This window comes from Dermochelys coriacea, chromosome 8 (genome assembly GCF_009764565.3).
Source record: "Dermochelys coriacea isolate rDerCor1 chromosome 8, rDerCor1.pri.v4, whole genome shotgun sequence".
Lineage (NCBI taxonomy): Eukaryota > Metazoa > Chordata > Testudines > Dermochelyidae > Dermochelys > Dermochelys coriacea.
The window spans coordinates 85,042,982-85,068,953 of NC_050075.1; the positions used below are offsets into that span (position 1 = coordinate 85,042,982).

Consider the following 25,972-nt stretch of genomic DNA (forward strand, 5'->3'; position numbering starts at 1 on the left):
CCTTAATTAAGTATTCTCATACCTTCTTGTCAACTGTCTAAATGGGCCATCTTGATTATCATTACAAAAAAATTTTTCTCCTGCTGAAAATAGCTCAGCTTAACTAGTAGCCTCTTACAGTTTGCATAGTACCTTCCAACTTATCTGTGTGTGTGTGTATATATATATGTTCCATTCTATGCATCCAATGAAGTGAGCTGTAGCTCACGGAAGCTTATGCTCTAATAAATTTGTTAGTCTCTAAGGTGCCACAAGTACTCCTGTTCGTTTTGTGGATACAGACTAACACAGCTGCAACAAATAATGTATAGCACCCATCAACGCTAAATTCCATCTGCCTTTTTTTGCTCCATCACCTAGGTTTGTGTGATCTCTTTGTAACTTTATCGTCAGCTTTGGACTTCACTATCTTGAGCGATTTTGTATTGTCTGCAAATTTTGCCATCTCACGGGTTACCCTTTCCTATATCATCATTTACTGAGATGTTGATCACTTCTGGTCCCAGTATAGATCCCTGGAGGATACCATTATTTGCCTTTCTAGATTTTGAAAATGACCATTTAGTCATGCCATTGGTTTCCCGTGTTGACTAGCTACTGATCTATGAGGGGATCTTCCTTCTTACCACAATATTGTTACTGCAGTTCCAGGACATTAGTAGCTATGCTGCAATGAACAATTATGTTTTTCAATATATGCACTGAAGGATATTTCAGTGTGAAGTTGTGTAAAAATATCAATAATTATAGAAACAAGTGTGTGAAGACATTTAATAAAGGATCTCTACATGCAAAGACAAGCTGTCACCAAAGACGGTACTAATATCTTACAGTAATTCGACAAAGGGAGCTGAAAATCTTAACATTTAACATGATAAAATGAGGTAGTGATACCAATGCACTCTGCACTGACACTAAATACTTTAACTTCCACATCTTATAAAAAGGACAACTAATTTTCTTTACTGGATGCTTTACTAATGGAAGATTATATCTTGTTCAATTTATAGATAAATTCATGTGTAGTGATAGATATTGCTGGATTGACTACAATATACTGTATCAGAATCTTTCAAAAAATTCTATATAATAATTAAAGCGGAAGACAAGAATATATTTAAGCAGTGACTAATTTGAACACTAGTTTGCTTTGTACACCTTTTCTTATCAGAAGTCTTTCTAAATTAACTGGTGGTTCTTTTAAAGAAAACAGTTTGACTGGCAGAAAGGCTTTTAAAGAAAAATAACCTTAAAACAGGTCAATCAAAATAAGGACTAGTGCTCTGCATTGACCATTCTATTAAAAAAAATGGAGAACTATTTTGAAAAATCTTTTAGGACATCTGTAACTATAAATAAGCTGGGGACTGTTAAAGGCTATTTTTTCCTTCACAATCACCTTTAATATGGTCCAACTGGAATTTCATTTAGTCCTTCTCAGTCAGAACATGGTGACCAGATGCAAACACACAATGCTATGGGATATAAAATGGAGGCACTTTTAGCGCTCCAATGAAGACAAAAATGATTTCATCCTTCAGAAAATATTTTTCATAGCTACTTTTATTCTTGATATTTCTTTCGCAACTATTTTCTCAAGTGCTAATGAAGTAGTAGTTCAAATCAATGACAAACTTTCAATTAGCAGCACATTTGGCAAATCATAAGACTGTAGAGTGACAATCTGTAGAATGCTTATTACCAGCAAGTCTCAATCTACACTCAACACAAATTATATTGCATTTCCAGTAGTAAAAATATTTTCTTTAATAAAGGACTTTACTGGTAGGTAACAACTGTATTTGCTGAGAACAAAAGCCTTTACACTTAATTGCTAGGAGAAGAAAATTTGTGTGTTTCAGTATTGGATAAAAATGATAGTATATCCTAAAAAGGATGTTTTAAATGCACAAGTGTCCACTAACATCTAAGTGTTCTAACTATAAGCATCTTTTCTCTGCTTCTCTTAAATACAGCGCTCAGGGCAATTCACTGTCAATACATGCTTATATTATCAAGACAATGTTTTATGATTGATGTTGTAGGAAATACAAAAAAATTAAAGTCATTCAAGTACTCTACTACTGGTACTAATACACTGTTGTTCTAAGTTAGTGCACAGAGCCCACAGGTCCACATATTTAGATGCAGATAAAAACGTTTCTTCATCTGTTACAGAACCTGCAATATATGTAACATCCACATAATTTATTTAAACAAGCCATTTTGACACAATCCGCAAAGTGACAAGGTTTACTGTATAGTGATAATTTCTTACTGTACTGATGTAAACACATTAAAAATGAAAAAATATATGCAAGTATGTTTGAGATGAATTTCAACCAACAAAATCAAAGCAGCTGAGCATTGCAACCTTTTGCTTGGGTAAGGTCTAGCTCACAAGTTCAGGATGTACATTTATTCTTTGAAGGATGTCTTCAGGCATACAAAAAACAGGACTGACAGGCTTAATTTGTTCATCTCCTAACAATGATAGTCCAGCAATTCCAAATAAGGTGTGAAAAGGATCCACCTGGAAAAAAATTAACTAATTTATAACACACTGACAACTTAAACCCTTTGGATGAGTTTACAATGAGACAATAAGACAACTGAGTTGCTAGAAAAGACTGAGAAAGCTCAATGGTGGTTGAAGATTTAATTTCAGAGAACAATGCAAACAACTTCCTGGTTTTTAGTATGCAATTATGTTAAAAATAACAAATATTCACACACATTAAAAGAAATCAATAGCCAGCTTCAAATTGTATACATTTAGGATACAACTTTGAGATGTTTGAATTGATGTTTGTTGCCACCAGAATTTTTTTTTAAAGCTGAACTCAACAGTATGCATAAAGATAATGGAAAAAGTCTGACAGCTCTTTCCACCAATTCCTCTATTGCATTGTTACAACATGGTAAATCTAGCACCTCATGATTCTACTATATATAATGTAAAAGTTACAGGCTAACCTAGTGATCTAAAACCAGATCTCCCATAAACTCCACATTTTTCACTGAACATTATATTGCTCTTTGGCAGTCTCTCTGAACATAGAGCTGTGCTGACAGGTCTTATAGCAGGGGTTCTCAAACTGGGGGTCGGGACCTCTCAGCGGGTTGTGAGGTTATTACATGGGGGGGGGTGTCACAAGCTGTCAACCTCCACCGTAAACCCTGCTTTGCCTCCAACATTTATAATGGTGTTAAATACATCAAAAGTGACTAATTTATGGGGGGGGGGGGTGCACTCAGAGGCTTGCTATGTGAAAGGGGTCACCAGTAAAAGAGTTTGAGTGTCACTGTCTTAGAGGGAGCTAAAGGGACCTGAATACACAACTGGAGGGAAAACAGGAAAATAAAAATGGGGCATAGAAGAAAAGAAAATATAGGTAGGAGGTAATTCTGAGATTTAGAGATTCCTTCATGAGATTAGGAACAGATTTTCCAGAAGGCTGCTGTGCAGTTTGCATATCCCTACACAGACAACATAGAAGGCTACTTACTTAAACCCTTAGGCTGAGGTTATGCCTTCAGTGATTTAGCCTGTATCTTCACTGCAAAGTGGGCATTGCCAGCCCTAGTGAAAATAGAAACCAGGGCTCTAACCCACACCCCCCAACTGTGCTGGCTAGCACCAAATTGAGAGCACCACTTAGCTCAGATGACAGGATTGTGTGTGTGGACAATACCCAAATAAGAGCCTGAGCTAACTGCACTAAAGAAACCCTTTGGACTTAGTTCACAGCTTACTAAAGCTCCTTACATTGCTCTGATGCGTAAGTAAGCAATAAACTAGGTGAACAGAGCCCCGAGTATACCATCTGCAGAGGAGGCATCACTGGCCAGTTTACAGCTGGCTTAAGGTCTCTACAGTGACCCAGCTACCAGCCTCCCACATCATAGTATTAGGATATTGCCTAAGAGCCCCAGCCTTGTACCAGGGCCCTAATGTACTAAGCACTGAACAAAACACAATTAAAAGACTGTCCCTTCCTCAAAGGGTTGGCATAGCAGGCAGATCATGGGCTTGTCCAGAATGCATAGCACTGGCTATTGTCTACTTCCAAAGGCCCATAGGTGGGCCATTAAAAGCCAAATGTAAGCTAAAGGAGCTCTGAGGCTGCTCTAAACTTACACAGGAGACTGGGCAGGCCCCTGTATGGCCCCAAAGTTAATGTTACTTTCTAATTCTCCTTAGAGACATTAAAAAAAAAAGCTTCCTGCTACAAGTGTTGGGCTAACTTAGCAGACATGGGCAGGCCCAAGTTATGACAAGCCAAGCCAAGCCTGAAAAAGTAACTATTGTGAATATATTTATAGTAAATAAGGGAGGGAGAAACTAACTAAACTCACGATTGTGGGTATTAGAGAGACAAAGTGCATGAGGTAATATCTTTTATTGGACAAACTTCTGCTGGTGAGAGAGACAAGCTTTCTAACTACAGAGCTCTTCCTCAAGCCTGGGAAAGGTATTCAGTCTCTCAGGTAAATACAAGTCGAACAGAAAATTTAGCTTTAGTAGCAGCAAATATTTCAATTCTTACAATAACTGCCACAATACTGTGTTTTACTGATGACCAGATTGTTATTTGACCTAAAATATACTGTCACAATTTTTAATGGGAAATCAAATATTATTTTCACCTTCCATTTTCATGGAGCTCACTTTCATCTTTAGTTTACCCAATGTTTTTTTTGTTTAAATTAACATGCCTTTGCTAAATTCTAAGCCAGCAGTGGGTTGGAAACTCCAAAGTGGGTCAAGATCCCATTTTAATGGGTTTGCCAGGACTGGTGTTAGACTTGCTGGGGCCTGAAGCCCAAGCCCCACCGCCTGGGGCCAAGCCCAAAGGCTTCAGCCATGGGTGACGGGACTCAGGCTTCAACTTCATCCCTCATTGGTGGGGCTCAGGTTACAGGCTCCCTGCTGGGGTGGCAGGTCTCAGGCGGGCTCAGGCTTCAGTCCCCCTCCTGGGATCATGTAGTAATCTGTTGTCAGTAGGGGGCTGTGGTGAAGTTTGAGAACCCCTGTTCTAAGCTATAAATATCCAGAGCATATATTCTTAATGTTTTCCAACACCACTTTTAACTGGGGGGGTGGGGTGGGGAAAATCAAATGTAACTGGACAAGTCTATTTAAACAACTTTAGTTTTTACTTCTCTTTTTTCCCTATAGCATTTTAAAATGTACACAGTCACAACTGCAATACAGCCTACAATCTTATTAGCCTGTTGCTTTTCAACAAAATGTTTTTTCAGCCATCTGCTGGGGCTTTAAACAGGAAAAGGCTCCTGAATTCTCAGCATGGGATAATCTGCAGATATCAAAGACTGTCACATGCTCCCTCAAGGAAACAGATATGCTAAGGTAGCATTACCCTGTTCATACTCATGTACTACCTGCATTGGTTTAATTTTTATTATATAGAACAAAGCTTTTTGCAAACCTGTAAACCTTGAATTTCAACCTAAAATGTACGTTTAAATGAACTTGCCATATCTCCTGGTCTGTCTGCAAATCCTCCAGTCTCCTCATCCTGGCAAGCCAAGATAAAGCAGCGCAATTTCTCTCTGTCAATCCAATGTAGTCTACCAATTATCTTCAGAGATGCTAACACCCACCATGAATAACATACATCTGGTAACTGACAAATACATGAGTATTACTTCTTTAAAATACATGGGTTGCAGTAGTAACACTAGGTTTCGTGAAGCCACTAGCCACATCATCAAAACATCACTGAGCAGAGTACAACTCTGGAGCACTGTTTCTTGGGCAGAGAACAGAGTTCCAACACCCAGCTTATTCACAGATGGCCCTTCTCCTCCTCCTCCTCCTGTCCCCCAGAAGCAGAATTACAAGTGTTCTGCTGCTTTTGAAACATTGAGAGTCTCTTTGGCAGGATTTTGATTCTGAAGAAGATAGCCATGAAAATACCATGTAAACGAGTAAGAGGGACAAGAGACTTTGAGGACAGTATCAACTAATAATATAAACAAACAAAAAAAATCTTAAGTTTGAAAGCATTTGTCTGCTGCATCCATTAAGAAAACTAGTGTTAAGAAGTCTCCACTTGCAAGTCAGTCATTCCAGATTACATTATTCAATTGTTGGACACACACACACACACACACACACACACACACACACACACACTAGAAGTCCCACAAAAATTATAAATCCAACAAAGTATTCCTCTCGTTACTTTTTGAATGAACCTTTATAAATCCCGTAGTACACAGCATTCCTAAAACATACAATATATCCAGGCCCTGATTCAGCAAGGTATTTTGAGGCCTTAAACTATGATGGGAACATTGCATCATCTTAAATAGGGGCTCATACTGGATGATACAGCAAGGGAATCAAGATTAAGAGTAAAAACATTTGAAAAGTTTTGCAACAGCATTTGAGAGGAAGTCCATGATATTTTCCAGAAATTAGAAAAATATTTCTGCTTCTACACTAAGTTTTTTTTAAAAAGTGAACCAAATACCTTCTCTGGCCTTCCATTGAGACCTCCAGAGGGTAACTGACGTTCACAAAGCCACCAGCCCAGCAAGTCAGCATTTATTTGGTGCAACTGGCCTGTTATAGCCAGAAATCCTGTGCAACAATAGATCTAAAATTACAGACATAAAGTTCATGTGTATTTAAGAACTAAAAGTAGCATGTAATAGACTAAATGTAGGAGGATCACAAAGCAGGATTCCATTATTTCACATCATGTGAATACTTAAAATAAGCAAGTTAGAAGATTAAGTGTTCAGTTTACAAAATGAACATATTACTCCACTCTTAAGATTTTTACTAATGTACTCTAGTTGTCATTAAAAGCAAAATGTAATTTGTAGAGTCCTAAAAGATCAGACTGAACGTTAAGGTATTTTCTTAATGTATGCAGGACCTTACAGGAGACTCAGAATAAAAAAAACTATTTTGAGGCGGACTGTGTAACGTTTAGTTGCATGTTTCATAAATAAGTTTCTCTATATTAAGTAGTTTTTATATTTTCATTTAAACAAATCCTTCCAGATTATGATGCTCAGAACAATTATGGAAAATGAACATCTGATTATTGTGATTAAATCTATACTGAAATAGTACTAAAATGTGTTAAAGTCAATTTCCATCAACTGGAGGTTCGGAGTAAGTGTTGGTATCAACTTAATCCAAAGTTAAGTTGCATGTAAAGTTTCTAGAGGAAGTCATACAGGTCATCTTCCTCAGCATTTATCCATTCTTAATGAGCTCTAGTTGTACCCCTTCACCTTACCTCCAGCTAGCCTGTCACCTTAAAAGAAATTCCACCAGCACCATCAAGAAGTTAACCAAGTTACCTCTTCAACATATCAGACTTTACCATAGACTCCACTCTTACCTTTTATTCTAAATTCCACCTGAACTATAATTATAATTAGGGCAAACAAGTATTTTTGCTACCAGAAGGTAAGACATTTGAACAATATGCAAGCCAGTAAATTACAAAAGTTCTGATATGCTTAATCTAACAGATTTCAAAATTGTGCTCTAATCATATTAGAACATTTGAGATATTTCCTCCCTAACAAATCTGAACGTTAGACTAGTATGCAGCTGTTCAAAAAGGAGTTTCTTTTTGGAACTTTTTTAGTTACATTTTTAAACTCATCCCTGTGAAGTTTGAAACAAAAATTCATACCACTATACAAAATTGTGGTTCTGATATGGATTTTTACAGACAAAATTCAGCTTCTAGGCCTCTTAACAGATGAATTCTGTACTTGTGTCATTTTATGGACTAAAAAGTTCTTTACATACATTTAGGAACTGAAAAATGCTTCAGTCTGCATTGCTGACAGGTTTTAGAAACAATGTTAAAAAAGTAGATATTTGATACTTAAGAATTTCTTGCTAATTTAAAATATTAAAATGTGAAAGCAACAGCACTTACCTGCCCTGCATGCGATTCAGAACCTGGTCTGCAACCAAATCCTCCATCAAAGTTCATACAGGACAAAACAAATTCGACTGCTTTTTCTACATCAACAACATCTAGCTTCCCCTGCAAGTCAGAAAAGTCCCTTTAACATTTTATACTACCACCAAGTAAATTAAGTACACCTACTGTAGCATCATTTGTCTGCCATCCACAGAAAACTGTTACATATTTGTATCCAATATCCACCCTATTGCAGAACTTACCAAAAGAGCTAGTGTTGCTGCAGCACAGAAAGAGAACCTTGTATCTATTTCTCCTACAAAGGGGGAGAAAAAAATAGTATAACGACAGAACTATATATTTTTTTACATGCACACAGAGAATGCTATCTATTTAAAAGAGTACAGTATGTCACTAAACATGGGTGTTTCCCTGATTAAATAGAAAACACTCCAATACTTTATACCAATATTTTCCTCCACCAGCCAATACATTCACATTATTTCCCAATAGGATAACACTAAACAAATGTAAAGTGATTGGTATGAAACCATGAATTAATAATCCTTTGATCACTTTGTGGTTGCCAGATAAATATCCAAGTTTATCTCAGTTAAAAGTAATTTGTAAATATGCTATTTATTTTTCAGTTTCTAAAAAGCACCCACTGCACAGTCTGTGCACTGAATGGAAAGAGAACTGGTTAAACAATGTCAACACAGAGACTCATTCACCAGTAAATTACCCACATTATCCACTCTCAGCTCTTCAACATCATAATCTGAAGGCCACAAAGACTCAGAACTTTGGACAAAGCAAGTTAAAGAGCAGTGTACCCTCAAGAATACACCAACACCAGGCTCCACAACGCTTAAGGTCCTCAGCTGCTGTGAAGACACAGATCAAGAAAGGTCTCGTAGGCAAGGTCTACACTAGAAACTTGCAAGTATAGTTTCATCTGTTAGTGGAGTGATTTTTATGACATTTCTATAGTGGCAAAAGAGCCCTAGTGTAAGTTATATCAGCAATGGGCAAACTTTTTAGCCCAAGGGCCACATCTGGGTATGGAAATTGTATGGTGGGCCATGAATGCTCATGAAATTGGGGGTTGGGGGTCCAGGAGTGGGTGAGGGGTCTCAGGTTGGGCCAGAAATGAATAGTTCAGAGTGTATGAGTGGTCTTCCAACTGGGTCAGGAGATGGGGGGGGAGAGGGGGTGAGGGCTTCAGCTGGGGATGCGGGCAATGGGCTGGGGATGAGGGGTTCGGGGTGCAGAAGGGTGCTCTGGGCTGGGACTGAGAGGCTCAGAGGGCAGAAGGGGGATCAGGGCTAGGGCAGAGGGTTGGGGTGCAGGCAAGGGTCAAAGGTGCAGGCTCTGGTCAGTGCTTACCTCACGCTGCTCCCGGAAGCAGCGGCATGTCCCCCCCTTCCGGCTCCTATGCGGCAGAGCGGCCAGACAGCTCTGTACTCTGCTCCATCCGCAGGTGCCGCCCCTGCAGCTCCCATTGGCCATGATTCCTGGCCAATGGAAGCTGCAGGGGTGGTGCTTGGGGCGAGGCAGCCTGTGGAGCCCTCTGCCTGCCCCTACACATAAGAGTCGAATGCTGCTGCTTCCAGGAGCTGTGTGGAGCAGGGCAAGCCCCAGACCCCACTCCCCAGCAGGAGTTCAAGGGCTAGATTAAAATGTCTGAAGGGCCAGATGCGGCCCCCAGGCCAGTTTGCTCACTCCTGAGTTCTATTGTTTAAAAAAAAAAAAGTGTGCGTGTTATTTTGCTAAGGGAACCGATCGTTATACCAGCAAAAGCTGTGCATATACTAGGAGGGGTTGCTGTATCAATAATCCTTTTCCCAGTGTAGATTAGACCTCAGTAATTAGAACTCAAGTCAACACTTTAAACTGTACCCCAGATACAAACAGAGAATGAGTGCAATTTTTCAGAACTGGTATAATATCCTTGTTGTAGCTCCTATCACCAATCAAGCAGGTAACCACTTTCTGTATTAGCATTAGCTCCTGAATTTTCCTCAACGGTAGCCTCATTTATAATGCATTTCAGTAATCCAATCTGATAAATACTAACAAGAATGTAAATTGTCATATCCTTGCCTGTGTATTTTATTACTATATTATGACAAACTGGCTGCAATGTAAAAGTTGGTCATCCATATGCAGCACCATTTTAATACCAACACATAGCTTGTCAACCACAAATTGATGCTTATGGATTTACATATGTTGAAATACCTTGATCGGTTCATTTTATTAACTGAAAAATGAAACAATGGTTTTGTTGTAACTGATATTCAACAGGATACAACATTGAAATATTAAAATATATTTTATATAAAATAAATACTTTAAAATGTCAACAGAAGAAAAAGTGAACAAATATACACTTTAAAAATCAAAATCAAAGCAGATCAATATTTTTAAAAGCTGTGAACGCAGACACAGATTCATGTCATTGCTATGCAGAGATAGTTCCTTTTACAAGCAACAGATATACCACAACTTAGAAATCACTAGATGGTAATGATTCCAAGATTAATATCTGATACAAATTACACTGAAATGAGAAGGCATCCTCCATCACAAGCTCTAACAAGTTTTGAGCTTTCAGAAGCTTCTATGAAGGCTGATCAGTTTTTGTTATTTAATTCCATTTTTCTATAAGTTTAGAGTCATCTAGAAAAGCAATGACATGTGACTGGCTCCTTTTTACACAGGGAGGGAAATAAATGCAGTTCATGCATAATACACAGTGAAAAAACACGCAGAGCAACTTAATCTTAACTGCTTCATTTTATGAAATATGTAACCCATTGATGAGATTTTGAAGATGTAAGTTACCCCATTTGTCTCCAGCAAATGATCCATCTTCTTTTTGCAGGCTCTTTACATAGTCAACAATTTTATTTACATCAACAACATGGAGACTATCATATAAAGTAAGAATCTGCAAAACAAAAATAACTCAAATCAATTACTACAAGGATAAACTTTTCTAGAATTTACCAGAGAACCAGAGCCCTAGTTTTCTTAAAAACAAAACACAGAATTTAATTTCATCGATGATGAACATAAATCACTAAAACTTTTCACTACCATGAAAGCTTCAGCTAACTACAACCTACCGAACATTACAAGCTTGATTTCATAACATTTTAAAATTCCCAAATTAAGATGAAGATTTCCATGCATGGTCTCAGCAAAATCTCTCTTTCTCCACTTTAAGGTTTTAAACAGTCATTTAAGTTAGGCTAGCATCATGGAACATGATATTGATTTATTACAGTCTGATTATGGTTGAATTTTGTTAGGAGATAAGGATGTTCTGGGCTTGTAGTAGCATGTATACCTAAGTAATGGAAAGGTGCAGAAAGCTTTTGGATGGGCACATTTTTACAAATATAAATTAAAAAAAGAAATCACAACTTGAGTTTAGAAGCATAGACTAGTCCTCAATAAGCAGCACATGCTTGGTAATAGTGAGAAAAATTTTAAGTTATGAACTTTTTAGTTAAATCATATTATAGGAAATAATTCAAGTGATTCATTCCATAGAGGTTTTTCCAAGAGCTTTTTTGAGCAGAATTATAAGGGAGTGGTGGAGAGGAGGAGAATTTCAACAAAATTTTGAAAAATTTCACCCAAGTCTAAGTTCTCTTTATCCGTTGATTGCAATTTAAGTCCTATGGAGTTGGAGAAAACAAATGAGCAATTCCGTAATTCCAGATACAGTGTTTAGAGTAATCTATATTTTGCAGTTTACAGAGTGTTGCATAATACTCCAGTGTTGCAATACGCTTTTTTAAATTGAAAAACAAACATTAACATTGCCATCTTGTGTTCTAATAAGGTTGCAGGACAGGAAAAGCAGAAATTAAGATTCTGGTGGTAACTTGCACTTCTTTATTATTTTGGATTAGCAGTTTAGAATTCTTAATGTACAATATAAATGAATACAGTATGTGCAAAGTGGGTTAGTTTAGCATTGCTAAAAGAACCTTAGATTTGCATTTCCTGACTATTTTAAATTTGCAACTTAAATTTTCAGTTTAGATTTTTATATTTAGGCTGCAATCTATTGTGGTTTTATTACCTTATAGTAACAAATATTAAGCATAAGGAGTTTAAGAAAAATCGGAAGGACCTCAAGAATTATTCCCTCTCTATACTGGGCTGGGAACCCTATGTACATATCTTTTGGCTGGCCAGCGTGAATAGACCCAAACTTGGTCCAGAATGTGTGGTAACTGAATAAGACATTGAGAATAATTTATGACTAGCAGAAGTGTGGCTACACCCACAATAGCTGGGACTCACTCAACCCAAAAAGAGTGGGCACAGCAATTTCCTCAGGTCTCAGAGTAATTCTAGAGCTAAAGTGTGATAATCATCAACTCCAGATTCAGGTAATACATGCCAAGACTCATCATTGACCTGCGATACTCCTGGGCCCCATCTCTCAGTACCAGACACATCTACTCTATTTCATCCTATTCAAGGATTACAACCCACAACACTTCTTCCCTAGAAAATGATCTATGATACAAGAGTTTTTAAAATGCCATTTAGATACATGTGGTCCCAGCTTGTCTATAAATCTATAAGTTGAACCATTTTTCTAATGAACAAATCAGGCTCAAAGCATTTCAATGTGACAGCAGAAAAATGAAACCTTGGTGGTATTTAGAACAGTCAAATTAATTTATTAAAATCACGCAGCTGTTTTCACTTACTTCCAATATTTTCTTTTCTATACATTTACCTGGACAGCACTTAGAGTATATAAAAGGTGAGGATCGTGACCTATACTGGCACTTATTCCACCGCACTCATGTTGACATGATTTGATGAATGCTAGAATTTCTTCTTTGGTCATTCGTTGCAGCTGTCCCATGAGATCCATTACTGTCAGTCCCCAGTAGACACCGCTCATCCTCAAATATTCCGACATACAGTACTCCTAAGTAGTACAGGATTTTAATTCGTAAGCAGACAAAGACATATAAACAAGCAGAGCCCTGCTCGGATACAAAAATTTGGATCCGCATCTGATCCGCAAAGATGGTAAACAATACAACTGCATCTGCAGATGCATATATCCGCAGATAGAAAGCGGGTATCTGTGGATTTGCAGGGCTCTGTAAACAAGTGGAGATTGTATTTTTTTGTATAATGCTGCAATTTTGTAAGTTAGACTAGGTCTCTGAACTAGAGATCCAGCCATTACCAAATCCTGCCCATCCAACCAACAAGCCAAGTTATACTTTATTCTAAGTTGTTTACTTATGAAAGATAAGCTTTCTAAGCTGGCTAAGATACTGCAACTAATTCAGTGAATTTCTGCTTTTTACTTAATTTTTCCATCTTAGATAGCTGAGACATAAGGTCAAGTTACTTGCCCATATTTATGCAGCAAGAGAGTAGCTCAGACCAGATCGTAAGTTACAATCTTCTTTCAGAGTAGCAGCTGTGTTAGTCTGTATTCGCAAAAAAGAAAAGGAGTCTAAGGTGCCACAAGTTATTTGAGCATAAGCTTTCGTGAGCTACAGCTCACTTCATCGGATGCATTTGGTGCAAAAAACCAAATTTCCACTGAATGCATCCGATGAAGTGAGCTGTAGCTCACGAAAGCTTATGCTCAAATAAATTTGTTAGTCTAGGGTGCCACAAGTACTCCTTTTCTTTTTTACAATCTTCTTGGCTATGGTCCGTTGCTCAAGTTACTACACCAAATGGTCCCCTCAAAATAACAGCCTAACATTCAGTTAATTACCTAATTGCCATTTGCCAAAATTTAAGCAAAGCAATTTAGAGCAGTAACAGGAAGAAGGGGAAAAAAAAAAAAAAAAAAACCCCAAACACAAACCTCATTTATTGTAGCTTAATATATTGTTATAAATCTTCCTTTATCAGCATTACCTATGATTTTTCATACTGTATGGTAATATTCCATAGTAATTTATGTATTTTCTTGCTACAGGTGAGCAGGAGAGCAAGACCATACACATGGTATAAGAGAAGGCAAGTTTCAGTCAGAGGCGCCACAATTTAAAACTTAATTGAGGCCATCTTGTTGGGAGACCTGTTGTATTTAAACATCTAATTTTATTTTTCTGTGTGTTTTCTCTGTGTAGCCTTATCAAATAATATATACAGATATTTATAACTGGTTTAAAAACCCCCAAGCATGACTGCTACAGACTACTCTGGAAAAAGGTACTAACTGACTAGAATGTCCAATTCGCTTAGTTTGTAATTCTGTTAAAACGTAGCTAAACAGTACTACTATGAGCAGAATATAAGAGATTAATTTAATAAAGAATTATACATTCTATGTCCAGATGAAGTCATAAACCTGCCCAATATTGTAATATACATCACATGGCTAAACTAACAAGGTGTCATTTTTTACTGAAACGCTGCTCCCAGAACTGACCCTATAACATGTCAAGATATGCCTCCAGCATACTGAGGATTGTTAAAGGATATCTGTATTTGAAAGGATCTGTAAGTACTCATTCCCAAGAGAAATTTCTCATGTTTTAGTATTTCTGGCACAAAGGCTAAGGCCAGCCATTGGGGGACTTGAAAGGGGAACACTAAAAATCAAGCCAGACTGAAATGCAGAAACATATGAGGTTCAATAATTAGAGCTGATCAGGAATTTTCTACCCAAACAGTTCTGTCAAAAAAGCCCATTAATTGAACCAGATGTGTTTCAAAGCAACGGTCTGCTTTGACAAACTTGTATCAGACTTCCAGGTGGACTGTTGTGGAGCCTAGGCTTCCAGGGTCTAAGAACCTGGGATAGGTAAGACATGTGGACTACTTGAGTGCTGGGAACCTGATTCACAGCTCAAGGGCAGTCTCATTATGCAAGGCTTCCAGGCTCCTTGCCATGGAGTCAGGACCCAGAGAGCTCCGTCTGTCACAAGGGCTCAACTCCTGTATCTGCAGCAGGGAACCAGGGTTCTCAAGGCTTTCAGGCTCCCTGCCGTGGAAACATGGAAAACCCACTGTAGCCTGGCCTCTCAGAGTATATCTACCCTGCAAACAAACAAACAGAAACCAATCTATAGCTATAAGTAAGGCCCTACCAAATTCACAGTCCATTCTCATCAATTTCATGGTCTATTTAATGATTTTAGATGATTATATCTGAAATTTCAGGGTGTTGTAACTGTGGGGGTCCTGATCCAAAACGGGATGGGGGGTTGCAAAGTTGTTGTAGTGGGGTCCCGAGATTGCCACCCTCACTTCTGAGTTCTGAAGGCAGCACCCTCCCAGCTTCCTGCAGTTAGAGGAAGTTCCCAGAGGTGGAGCTGGGTAGGATCTCCCCCCATGTTGCTGGGAGCGCCCCAGCCGGAGGTTCCTAGCTGCTAGTCCACCCCATGGACAGATTAAGACAGGGGCCTGGCCAATTTGGGGACCCCCCCCAGGAAAAACGCATGCCCCAGGCCCGGAAGAAGCCCCAGGTCAGAAGCCCCTACAAGGTCACCCTGAGCCCTAGCAGGAGCTGCAGGGGAAGAATCCCTGATCCTGGGATGCCCCAGGCCCAGCTGGAGCAGCAGCATGGGGAAGCCCCAAGCCCGAGCTGCCCACAGGCCAAGGTGGCAGGAATGCAAGCCCACAGCCCCGAGAGAGGAAGTCCCGAGCTCATGACAGAAGCCGCAAGGGGTGTGCGCGTGCACGTGTCATCCCTGACCGGAATGGCAGGGGGCAGAAGCCCTGAGTCCAGGCAGTCTGTCCAACCCTCCCGCAGACACCCTGGCTGCAGCAGTCAGGAGCAGAAGCCCTCAGAGGAAGAACCCCTGGACTTGGCGCTGGAGCAGGAGCCATGCACTGGGGCAAGCCCAGAAGCTGAGGCTGCCCCAGATGCAGCCACCGGGAGCAAAAGCCCCAAGCCTGGCAGGAGACACTGCAGGAGGAAGCCCCGAGCTCAGTGCCTGGACCCAGAGCTGCGGTTGGGGGGGGGGGGGGGGAGGAAGAGAGTCCGGAGCCCAATTCCTGGGTTTCTGCAGTAAAGAAGTGAGGGTGTACCACCCTCATTTCTGCACTGCCCCTGGAGGTGGGTCTGATCTCCCTACCAAGAGTGGCCCTGCAGCAAAAGGAAAACTCCTGTCCCTCCCCAGCATGGATGGACTAGCAGCCCCAGGCTCTCAGCAGCAGGGGAGATCAGATTTTACCATGACCCATTTTTCACAGCCGTGAAATTGGTACAGCCCTAGCTATACGTCTCACAGCCCAGGTCTGCAGACTCAAGCTTGCGTTATGGTGCTAAAAACATCTGTGTAGACATGCCCACTCAGGCTGTGAAACCCGGAGATGGGGGTGGGTCTCAGAGCCCAAGAGGGAACATGCACTACTTTATCACTGGAGGACAAGCCTGAGCTTGTAGACCCAGGCTCTGAGATTCACTGCCACAGATTTGTTTTTCTATAGTGTAGACATATCCTCCAGGTCTAGGCTCCCCAGGTCTACAAAAGGAGGCTTAGAAGCCCCAAGAGCCCTAGCTTGAGCCCAGACTCCCTGGGTTTCCAGACCCCCCTGCAATGGAGTCAACTGTCTCAGGAATCTAGGAAACTGGGGTCCCCAATCTCTGCAAAACTGACAAGAATCACATCAATTTAAGTCAGCAGCTGCTGGGGTCCAGGGAGCATATTTCATTTTGGAAATGAAAGATTTCCCAAAAGATTTTCCAGAATTTCTGGCTCACCTGAAATTTCAAAACATTAGAACTTCCAGTCACTGGAAATCCTCAGGTTTGGCCAGCTCTATTGGTATTCATTTGGAAGATACTCAAATGGCAGAGTTAGAGATATTATCTGTCCCCTTCTATTTCATTATTGTGTTAATTTAGTACCAGGTTAGTAATACTTTCCACAATATTTGTATAGCTGTATTTTTTAACCTGTCTCTTTGTTTTTTTAAGATAGTTACATGGAATTGTATTTGGAAGTTTAAAGTGAAAGCTTGGCCCTAATGCCAAAGCTGCCAGTGATTTCACTGGGACCAGAATGTCACTCCTTAACTGGGGATCTTGCTGGATGACACACTCAAATAGAAACAAGTAGTTTGGCCTCTCATGAGAGAGTGAGAAAACAGCGATCTAGGTTCCATGTCAGCAACAGATAACTGTGGTCATCTTCTCCTACAAAATACTATAGGAGGGATGAATGACCAGCCAACAATACAAATATCTCTTTTATAAAATCAGATAGGGTTGCTTGGCTAAGGTTCACTATTAACAAGACAAAGGTATATGTCTGGTTGGCTAGGAAAAATATATGGAAGAGAGAGAGGCGCACCTGCCTTGTGTTACCTGAATTCCAACATAAGGGTCCTGTGGGAATTTCAGATGCTTTTGAATATACAAACAGCAGCGGCAGACAAGAGTGCTTCCTTTTGTTTATGTTTGGCAAGGCTAGTTGCAACTTTGCCTCTCAGATGAACACCTCTGCAATTATCCGTATCCCTTTCACTCTCAGACTAGATTACTGTAATACACTGAATTTAGGGCTACACTTAAAACAATACAGAAGTCTCAAAATAATACATTTTCTAGTAGAATCCAGATTAAATCCAGTGATGCTGAGGCTCATTATAGCAGGTAGAAATGCAACTATGGGACATAGGTGATATTTGGGAAGATGTTGTATCACAATAGCACAAATTCATCCTAATAAGCAAAAAAACCCACCACATTTCCTAGGTCTCAGAGTAATTCTAGAGCTTAAAGCAGTGATCTTCAATTTTAGAGTCAGATAATACATGCCAAGTCTCATCATTGACCAAGGAAAACCATCATCTCCACCTGTCAGAACAACAGGTTTCAGAGTAGCAGCCATGTTAGTCTGTATTCGCAAAAAAGAAAAGGAGTACTTGTGGCACCTTAGAGACTAACCAATTTATTTATCAGATGAAGTGAGCTGTAGCTCACGAAAGCTTATGCTCAAATAAATTTGTTGGAGTACTTGTGGCACCTTAGAGACTAACAAATTTATTTAGCTCACGAAAGCTTATGCTCAAATAAATTTGTTAGTCTCTGAGGTGCCACAAGTACTCCTTTTCTTTTTTGTCAGAACTGTCTTTTCTTTTAACCCTTCCCTTTGCATTCAGAGATAAAAAAAAAAAAAGATATGCAACTTCCTAACCCATCACCTGCCAACCTACTCCTACCAGTGCAGGAAATGGCGAGATATATCACTATTGTCAGCGTTTTATCAATAGTAAAATAAGCAAATACCTACATAATCGTCTTTCTTTGCACCATAAGAAGCTATGTAATCTGCATGTTTCTCCAAAAACAATGTGCTCGGTGCATCTGGTTTTATAACAACATCCTTTTGTGGCGTGCCCTTTTAAAAAAAAAAAAAAAAAGTTAAATTGTATTATCAAAGAGGCCTCTGATAGCTGATTTTTAAGAAATGTATTATTGTTACAAGTAACACAAACTGATGTTATTATCAGAGCGAACAATTAGTTCATTTTATGTGTACCTGTCGAAGCTGAATATTTGTCAGCACTTCATTTATTTTAAACAGACGTCTAAGTCCGCTTTATTCTTTCCTGATAAAATTTCCAACTTATTTGACAGAGCAAAAAGTCTATAAATAAAAACTTCGATAAGTTTACATTTCCACTAACCCAGGTAAATATTAACCAAACTAGATATTTTAAAAAACCGACCCCCCCCCCGCCCCCATTACACGCAAAGTGACGCTCTGCAGCGAATCCGTGCAGACGGGTTAATAGCGATCCGCCTACGGTTCACGCGGCGGGGACTGGGCCTCGTGCTCATCGCGGCCCCGATTCCAGGTCAAGATTGCTCAGCTCACAGAGTTCAGATTCCACCTCCCAACCTGCCCCCAAATCCCTGCCAGCTCCGCAACGTCAGCCTGGGATCGCCCGGCCCCTCCTCGTTACATAACCCGAGGCCCTCACAGGCCGGGGCGCCGCCCGCCGCGCCACACCGCCTGAGGACAATTCCCCCCACCCCCACCTCTATCTCCGGCCCAGGCCCCATCGCACCCCTCCCCCAGCCACGTTACCCCAACGGCCGCCACCCGCAGTCTGCGCGCTTGGGCCCCGCTAGGCTGGCAGGGGGCGCTGGGCTCCGCAACCGTCAGCGCGGGTCGACGCCTCCCGCGCTCTGCAGCGAGCCAACGGGCCCAAGAGCGTCTGCGTCGAGCCGAGCCGAGCCGAGCTCGCCAGGCGCAGGCCGGTGCCCCCCGCCGGACCTAGCGGCAGCCGGCAGTAAAAGGGCAGGGCGGGGACGGAGGAGGAGAAGGAGGAGGAGGAGGAGGAGACCGCCCGGAGAAGTCCGCGCCACGCGGCAGGGATCGAGCTACTCACCATGTTAGCAGCCTCCGCCGCACGCGCCACCCACCGTCAGTCCTACGGGCAACTCGTTGAGGGGGAGGAGGCGGTGCCCTCGCCGGCCTTAAAAGACCCCGCCACAGCTGTCCTTGGCGCTGCCTGCTTACTCTGCACCAGAGCCCCACCTAGCTCTCGCTGCTCGGGGCGGGGCGCGCGCACAAGGCGCGCGCCCTGATTGGCGGTGACCCGGTTCCGCTTCGGTGCCCCGCGCGCGGCCTGCCCCAGGAGGACCCCGGCTGGCAGGCGCCGCCTACACAATGGCGAGCGACCACGTGGGGGCTCATAGAGCCTAGCCGGGGGGCAGAGCACGGAGAGGCCGTGAGCCGTCGCGCGGGTGCCCAAGGGGAGGCTGCGCCCAGCTGCAGCCACGTCAGGCGACGGCTTGAGCCGACTTGGGCCGTGCTCACTCGAGGCGACGCGGGCTCCACGCGCGCCCGCTTCCGCGCTGGGCCCAACGCAGAGAGCTCAGCGGGCCCCTGGTGGCATCAACGCGCCGGCCCGCTGCCCCAGCGCGCCGCCAGCCCCTTCTGCCCGGGGAGGGACACTGCTTTCCACTCCCGCAGCGGGTTGGAGAGAGGGGGGCGTGTTGTGGTCGCCTAAGGAATACGAATATTTTTAGTTTCAAGCACTGCTTTAATCCCCCCCCTTTTTTTTTTAAATAAACGTTGGACCCCTCCTGGGGGTTAGCCTTCCCCCAGCCCAAACAGCAGCTTGAGATGTAGCTTCACAGGCTATGGCTGCATAATGCCATGCAGGGGGAAAAAACCCCAAGAGATAAACTCACCCTTGCAGTTAAAAGCAGATTCAGGCTTGAAAGTGAATTCAGGTTAAGAGAGGAAACGAATGTAAAGCATAAAAGCTCTGCTTGATAATTCTGCCGGTGGACATGTGTTCTGGAAGAGTGCTTTGGTCAGGGGCGGCTTAATCCACTTTAAGACGGAGCAAAAACACTCTTAGGTACAATACACAAGAAAACTTCTTAACTATTAGCTACTGGAGGAGTGTAAAAAATCCATACCCTTGCACAGAACAGTTAAACCAACATACATAACCCCGGGTGTAGCACTAGGTCAATGGAAGGATTCTTCCTGACCTAGCTAGCTTCCCCTCCTAGGAGAGGCAGATTACTTACAGTAATGGGAGAATCCCTTATGTTAGCATAGGTAGTGTCTACACTGAAGCATTACAGTGGAGCAGCTGTGCTGCTGTAGCATTTTAAGTGTAGACATCCGCTTAGGCCTGGTCTACACTTAAAAATTAGATAGACCTCAGTACATCACTCAGACCTATGAAAAATTTTGCATCCTGAGGGCTGTAGTTAGTTCTCACCAGCGGTGTAGAGGCAGCTTGGTCGACAGACAGCTGCTTCCACCAACCTTAGAGACTTTACTATATGACTTCTAAATTGCATAATATGTATTTACTTCATCCTTCCTCAGCGTGGAGCTCCTTTTCTAGCCCTATATTTCTATCATTCTGTTATGCAAACTATCTGCATTTTCCAAGACAGCCTTTGTTTGTTAAAGTCAGAATTCTAGGAGTACAGTTATTGTTCTTTCCAAGGTTGTTGGAGTTGCAGTTTTCTAACACATGGCTTGCTTCAAAGACATACTTTGAAAGAAAAAATAAAAGGTGAGCAACAGAGAATCTAAAATGCATAAAGTACATAAAAGAAAAAAACAAAACAAAATTCAATTAAACTGTTTCCCAATTTATGCTCCTTTCCAATATTACTACTTATAAAAAGATCTGGAGATAACCAAGTATTCTGCGGTTTCAGAGTAGCAGCTGTGTTAGTCTGTATTCGCAAAAAGAAAAGGAGTACGTGTGGCACCTTAGAGACTAACAAATTTATTAGAGCATAAGCTTTCGTGAGCTACAGCTCACTTCATCGGATGCATTTGGTGGAAAAAACAGAGGAGAGATTTATATACACACACACAGAGAACATGAAACAATGGGTTTATCATACACACTGTAAGGAGAGTGATCACTTAAGATAAGCCATCACCAACAGCGGGGGGGGGGGGGGGGGGGGGGGAGGAGGAAAACCTTTCATGGTGACAAGCAGGTAGGCTAATTCCAGCAGTTAACAAGAATATCAGAGGAACAGTGGGGGGTGGGGTGGGAGGGAGAAATACCATGGGGAAATAGTTTTACTTTGTGTAATGACTCATCCATTCCCAGTCTCTATCAAGCCTAAGTTAATTGTATCCAGTTTGCAAATTAATTCCAATTCAGCAGTCTCTCGTTGGAGTCTGTTTTTGAAGCTTTTTTGTTGAAGGATAGCCACTCTTAGGTCTGTGATCGAGTGACCAGAGAGATTGAAGTGTTCTCCAACTGGTTTTTGAAGGTTATAATTCTTGACGTCTGATTTGTGTCCATTCATTCTTTTACGTAGAGACTGTCCAGTTTGACCAATGTACATGGCAGAGGGGCATTGCTGGCACATGATGGCATATATCACATTGGTAGATGCGCAGGTGAACGAGCCTCTGATAGTGTGGCTGATGTGATTAGGCCCTATGATGGTATCCCCTGAATAGATATGTGGACAGAGTTGGCAACGGGCTTTGTTGCAAAGATAGGTTCCTGGGTTAGTGGTTCTGTTGTGTGGTGTGTGGTTGCTGGTGAGTATTTGCTTCAGATTGGGGGGCTGTCTGTAAGCAAGGACTGGTCTGTCTCCCAAGATCTGAGAGAGCGATGGCTCGTCCTTCAGGATAGGTTGTAGATCCTTGATGATGCGTTGGAGAGGTTTTAGTTGGGGGCTGAAGGTGATGGCTAGTGGCGTTCTGTTGTTTTCTTTGTTGGGCCTGTCCTGGAGTAGGTGACTTCTGGGTACTCTTCTGGCTCTGTCAATCTGTTTCTTCACTTCAGCAGGTGGGTATTGTAGTTGTAGGAATGCATGATAGAGATCTTGTAGGTGTTTGTCTCTGTCTGAGGGGTTGGAGCAAATGCGGTTATATCGTAGCGCTTGGCTGTAGACAATGGATCGAGTGGTATGATCTGGATGAAAGCTAGAGGCATGTAGGTAGGAATAGCGGTCAGTAGGTTTCCGATATAGGGTGGTGTTTATGTGACCATCGCTTATTAGCACCGTAGTGTCCAGGAAGTGGATCTCTTGTGTGGACTGGTCCAGGCTGAGGTTGATGGTGGAATGGAAATTGTTGAAATCATGGTGGAATTCCTCAAGAGCTTCTTTTCCATGGGTCCAGATGATGAAGATGTCATCAATGTAGCGCAAGTAGAGTAGGGGCATTAGGGGACGAGAGCTGAGGAAGCTTTGTTCTAAGTCAGCCATAAAAATGTTGGCATACTGTGGGGCCATGCGGGTACCCATCGCAGTGCGCTGATTTGAAGGTATACATTGTCACCAAATGTGAAATAGTTATGGGTCAGGACAAAGTCACAAAGTTCTGCCACCAGGTTAGCCGTGACAGTATCGGGGGATACTGTTCCTGACGGCTTGTAGTCCATCTTTGTGTGGAATGTTGGTGTAGAGGGCTTCTACATCCATAGTGGCTAGGATGGTGTTTTTAGGAAGATCACCAATGGACTGTAGTTTCCTCAGGAAATCGGTGGTGTCTCGAAGATAGCTGGGAGTGCTGGTAACGAAGGGCCTGAGGAGGGAGTCTACATAGCCAGACAATCCTGCTGTCAGGGTGCCAATGCCTGAGATGATGGGGCGTCCAGGATTTCCAGGTTTATGGATCTTGGGTAGCAGATAGAATACCCCAGGTCGGGGCTCCAGGGGTGTGTCTGTGCGGATTTGTTCTTGTGCTTTTTCAGGGAGTTTCTTGAGCAAATGCTGTAGTTTCTTTTGGTAACTCTCAGTGGGATCAGAGGGTTATTCAGGGGATACCATCATAGGGCCTAATCACATCAGCCACACTATCAGAGGCTCGTTCACCTGCGCATCTACCAATGTGATATATGCCATCATGTGCCAGCAATGCCCCTCTGCCATGTACATTGGCCAAACTGGACAGTCTCTACGTAAAAGAATGAATGGACACAAATCAGACGTCAAGAATTATAACATTCAAAAACCAGTTGGAGAACACTTCAATCTCTCTGGTCACTCGATCACAGACCTAAGAGTGGCTATACTTCAACAAAAAAGCTTCAAAAACAGACTCCAACGAGAGACTGCTGAATTGGAATTAATTTGCAAACTGGATACAATTAACTTAGGCTTGAATAGAGACTGGGAATGGATGAGTCATTACACAAAGTAAAACTATTTCCCCATGGTATTTCTCCCTCCCACCCCCCACCCCCCCACTGTTCCTCTGATATTCTTGTTAACTGCTGGAATTAGCCTACCTGCTTGTCACCATGAAAGGTTTTCCTCCTTTCCCCCCCCTGCTGCTGGTGATGGCTTATCTTAAGTGATCACTCTCCTTACAGTGTGTATGATAAACCCATTGTTTCATGTTCTCTGTGTGTGTGTATATAAATCTCTCCTCTGTTTTTTCCACCAAATGCATCCGATGAAGTGAGCTGTAGCTCACGAAAGCTTATGCTCTAATAAATTTGTTAGTCTCTAAGGTGCCACAAGTACTCCTTTTCTTTTTGCAAGTATTCTGCTTTTGCAAGCTTTGATTAAAAATGTGTTCTGGAGCCACACTATTACAGATATTAAAAACAGAACCCGAAGTACTATTCCAAATACTAGATCATATCATACCTAACTAGTGGTCTACAACTATGCCAAGTTATACTCTAGTCACTGAATGACTTTGGTATTCAGAGAATAGATTAAAGGATTTTCAAAGGCCCGCTGGGGTCTTCTGCAACCAAGCCCTAAAAGTAAAGTATCCTTCAAAATACAGGTTTCAGAGTTGCAGACATGTTAGTCTGTATCCGCAAAAAGAAAAGGAGTACTTGTGGCACCTTAGAGACAAGTACTCCTTCAAAATACAAACATTCCAGAAATTGGGTTCATTGGTTTCTGAGAGAACACCTTTACCAGGCTTTTAGAAACTTAGGTACCAACTAAAAGAGCCAAAAACCACCCTGTAATTAGATCAAATAGATCACTTCCAGTCTTTGAAATATCTCTTTTCCATTATTTGTAACATCTATTACCACATGCAATAGATTTCCATTAGGCCCTCCGCAAAGGCAACAGTTTCTTAACAATACAGTTCATTTGGGCTGGTGCACAACAATCAACCACCTGTGCAGAAATATAAAATTACAAATTTAATTTTGGATGCTTGGGGAAAGGGGAGCATAAAACAGCATGCCAGTTCAGATGACCCATGGGAATCACTTTTTATGTGCGTGGGAAGTAGGAGGGAGTACCGCAAGTCATTCCATTCCTCAGACAGAAATTCCATATAAGGTGATATGTAGTATTGGAGCTGTGTTGGTCCCAGGATATTAGGGAGACAAAGTGAGTGAACTCATATCTTTTACTGGACCAACTTCTGTTGGTGAGAGAGGCAAGCTTTTGAGCTTACACAGAGCTCCTCTGCAGGTCTGGGAAATGTACTCAGAGCATCACAGCTAAATTACTCCTAGGGGAATTCTGCACCACTCTGCATGCCAGAATTCAGGGCCCGTGCAGAATTTGTTCTCTCCATAGAAAATACATTCTGTCGGACAAGTGCTACAGTTGTGTATTTTGTCCACCAAGGGCTGCTTCGCACCAGAACAGAGCAGCCACTCCCAGGTGGGAGCAACCCCAGTGGAGATAGGAAAGAGAAGAGGCTGTGTTCCTCGCAGTGCCCTGGCCATGGGTCCAGGTCAGGAGGCACAGGAATTGGAGCATAGGGCACATAGGCTCGGGAGTCATACACTTGGGTTCAGAAGGGCTACTGGGGTGGGGGGAAGAGAGTGGAGCAGGGGCTGAATAGGAGCGGGGGTGCAGAGACACATGGGGACGGGGGGAGGGTTGGTGGCTAATAAGGGCGGATGTGCCTGACTGAATGGGAGAGGCTTGGGGTCAGCCAGGCATGACATGGGAGAGACCCCCTAACAATCCTTCACCCCCCAGAAAATCCTGTTCCATACTTCTCCCACCCACACTCAACAACTCACCAAGTTCACACCCAGGTTCCTTCCCAGCAATTACCCTGACTCCCCCAAGCCTTTGACTGCTTCTGAGGGGTGCGGTAAATACATTTCTGTATCACAATTTAAATTAATTATTACTCAAAGTTCTATATTAATATGCCTACTAAGGAATGTATTTGTCCTGAATCTTTTTTTGTTGTCTGTATTGTTACAGACATACATGCTGACAGATATTTTGAAATAAATTACCAAAATAATTGAAACTAGTGTGACTATATTGTGTTATTTTTACAAATAAAATATGCAGATTTTAAAATACTGTGCCCATAATTTTTTGGAACAGAATTCCTCCAGAAGTACTAAATACAAAGTGGAATGGATTGTTTAGCATAAGTAGTTAACACATATCTCAAGGGACCACCAAGGTGAAGTGACCTGTTAACACCCCTGCAGTCATGGGGAGGGGGAGCAGGAGGGAGGAAGAGAATACAGCTGGGGGATGTCTCTATTCAGTCCATGATTTTTACTGTCTAGCTCAAAATCACCTTCCCTGAACATAGACCCCCCACCAGAGAAATAGATCACACCATGAAAAGGGCCACGCAAATACTCCAGAGACTGTTTTATTTATT

The 25,972-nt window shown here is 42.0% G+C and overlaps 1 protein-coding gene and 2 non-coding genes across 11 annotated transcripts; all 3 read right to left on the reverse strand.

Annotated features, from left to right (window-relative positions):
* Nucleotides 1-757: 757 nt before the first annotated feature.
* On the reverse strand, nt 758-19,531 carry RABGGTB (Rab geranylgeranyltransferase subunit beta). Of its 9 annotated transcripts, XM_043520629.1 has the most exons (11): nt 18,989-19,131; nt 18,188-18,295; nt 13,857-14,019; nt 12,700-12,897; nt 10,779-10,884; nt 8,765-8,812; nt 8,192-8,244; nt 7,941-8,051; nt 6,504-6,629; nt 5,502-5,651; nt 758-2,533 (listed from the first exon to the last, which is right to left on the reverse strand). In XM_043520629.1, exons 4-11 carry the CDS (start codon nt 12,886-12,888, stop codon nt 2,393-2,395), a joined length of 924 nt encoding a protein of 307 aa, XP_043376564.1. In that variant the 5' UTR covers nt 12,889-12,897; nt 13,857-14,019; nt 18,188-18,295; nt 18,989-19,131; the 3' UTR covers nt 758-2,392. The 9 variants fall into 9 exon arrangements, with proteins under 9 accessions (XP_043376564.1, XP_043376561.1, XP_043376563.1 ...); XM_043520626.1 differs by lacking the exons at nt 13,857-14,019; nt 18,989-19,131 and adding an exon at nt 19,293-19,448; XM_043520628.1 differs by lacking the exon at nt 13,857-14,019 and having other exon boundaries at nt 18,184-18,295.
* LOC119860856 lies at nt 12,288-12,372 on the reverse strand. The gene has a single exon (XR_005294672.1). It is a non-coding gene; the product is annotated as a small nucleolar RNA SNORD45 (small nucleolar RNA).
* Nucleotides 17,647-17,730, reverse strand: LOC119860857. Its single transcript, XR_005294673.1, has one exon. It is a non-coding gene; the product is annotated as a small nucleolar RNA SNORD45 (small nucleolar RNA).
* Nucleotides 19,532-25,972: the final 6,441 nt, after the last annotated feature.

Bases quoted from the DNA above. Each gene is read 5' to 3' on its own strand.
- RABGGTB (XM_043520626.1), bottom strand. The intron at 8,813-10,778 runs GTAACTTACATC...TCTTCACAGCAG, and splicing joins ATTTGCTGGAGACAAATGGG to CTGAGGACCTTAAGCGTTGT. The intron at 8,245-8,764 runs GTACACTGCTCT...CCCCCTTTGTAG, and splicing joins GTGTTGGTGTATTCTTGAGG to GAGAAATAGATACAAGGTTC.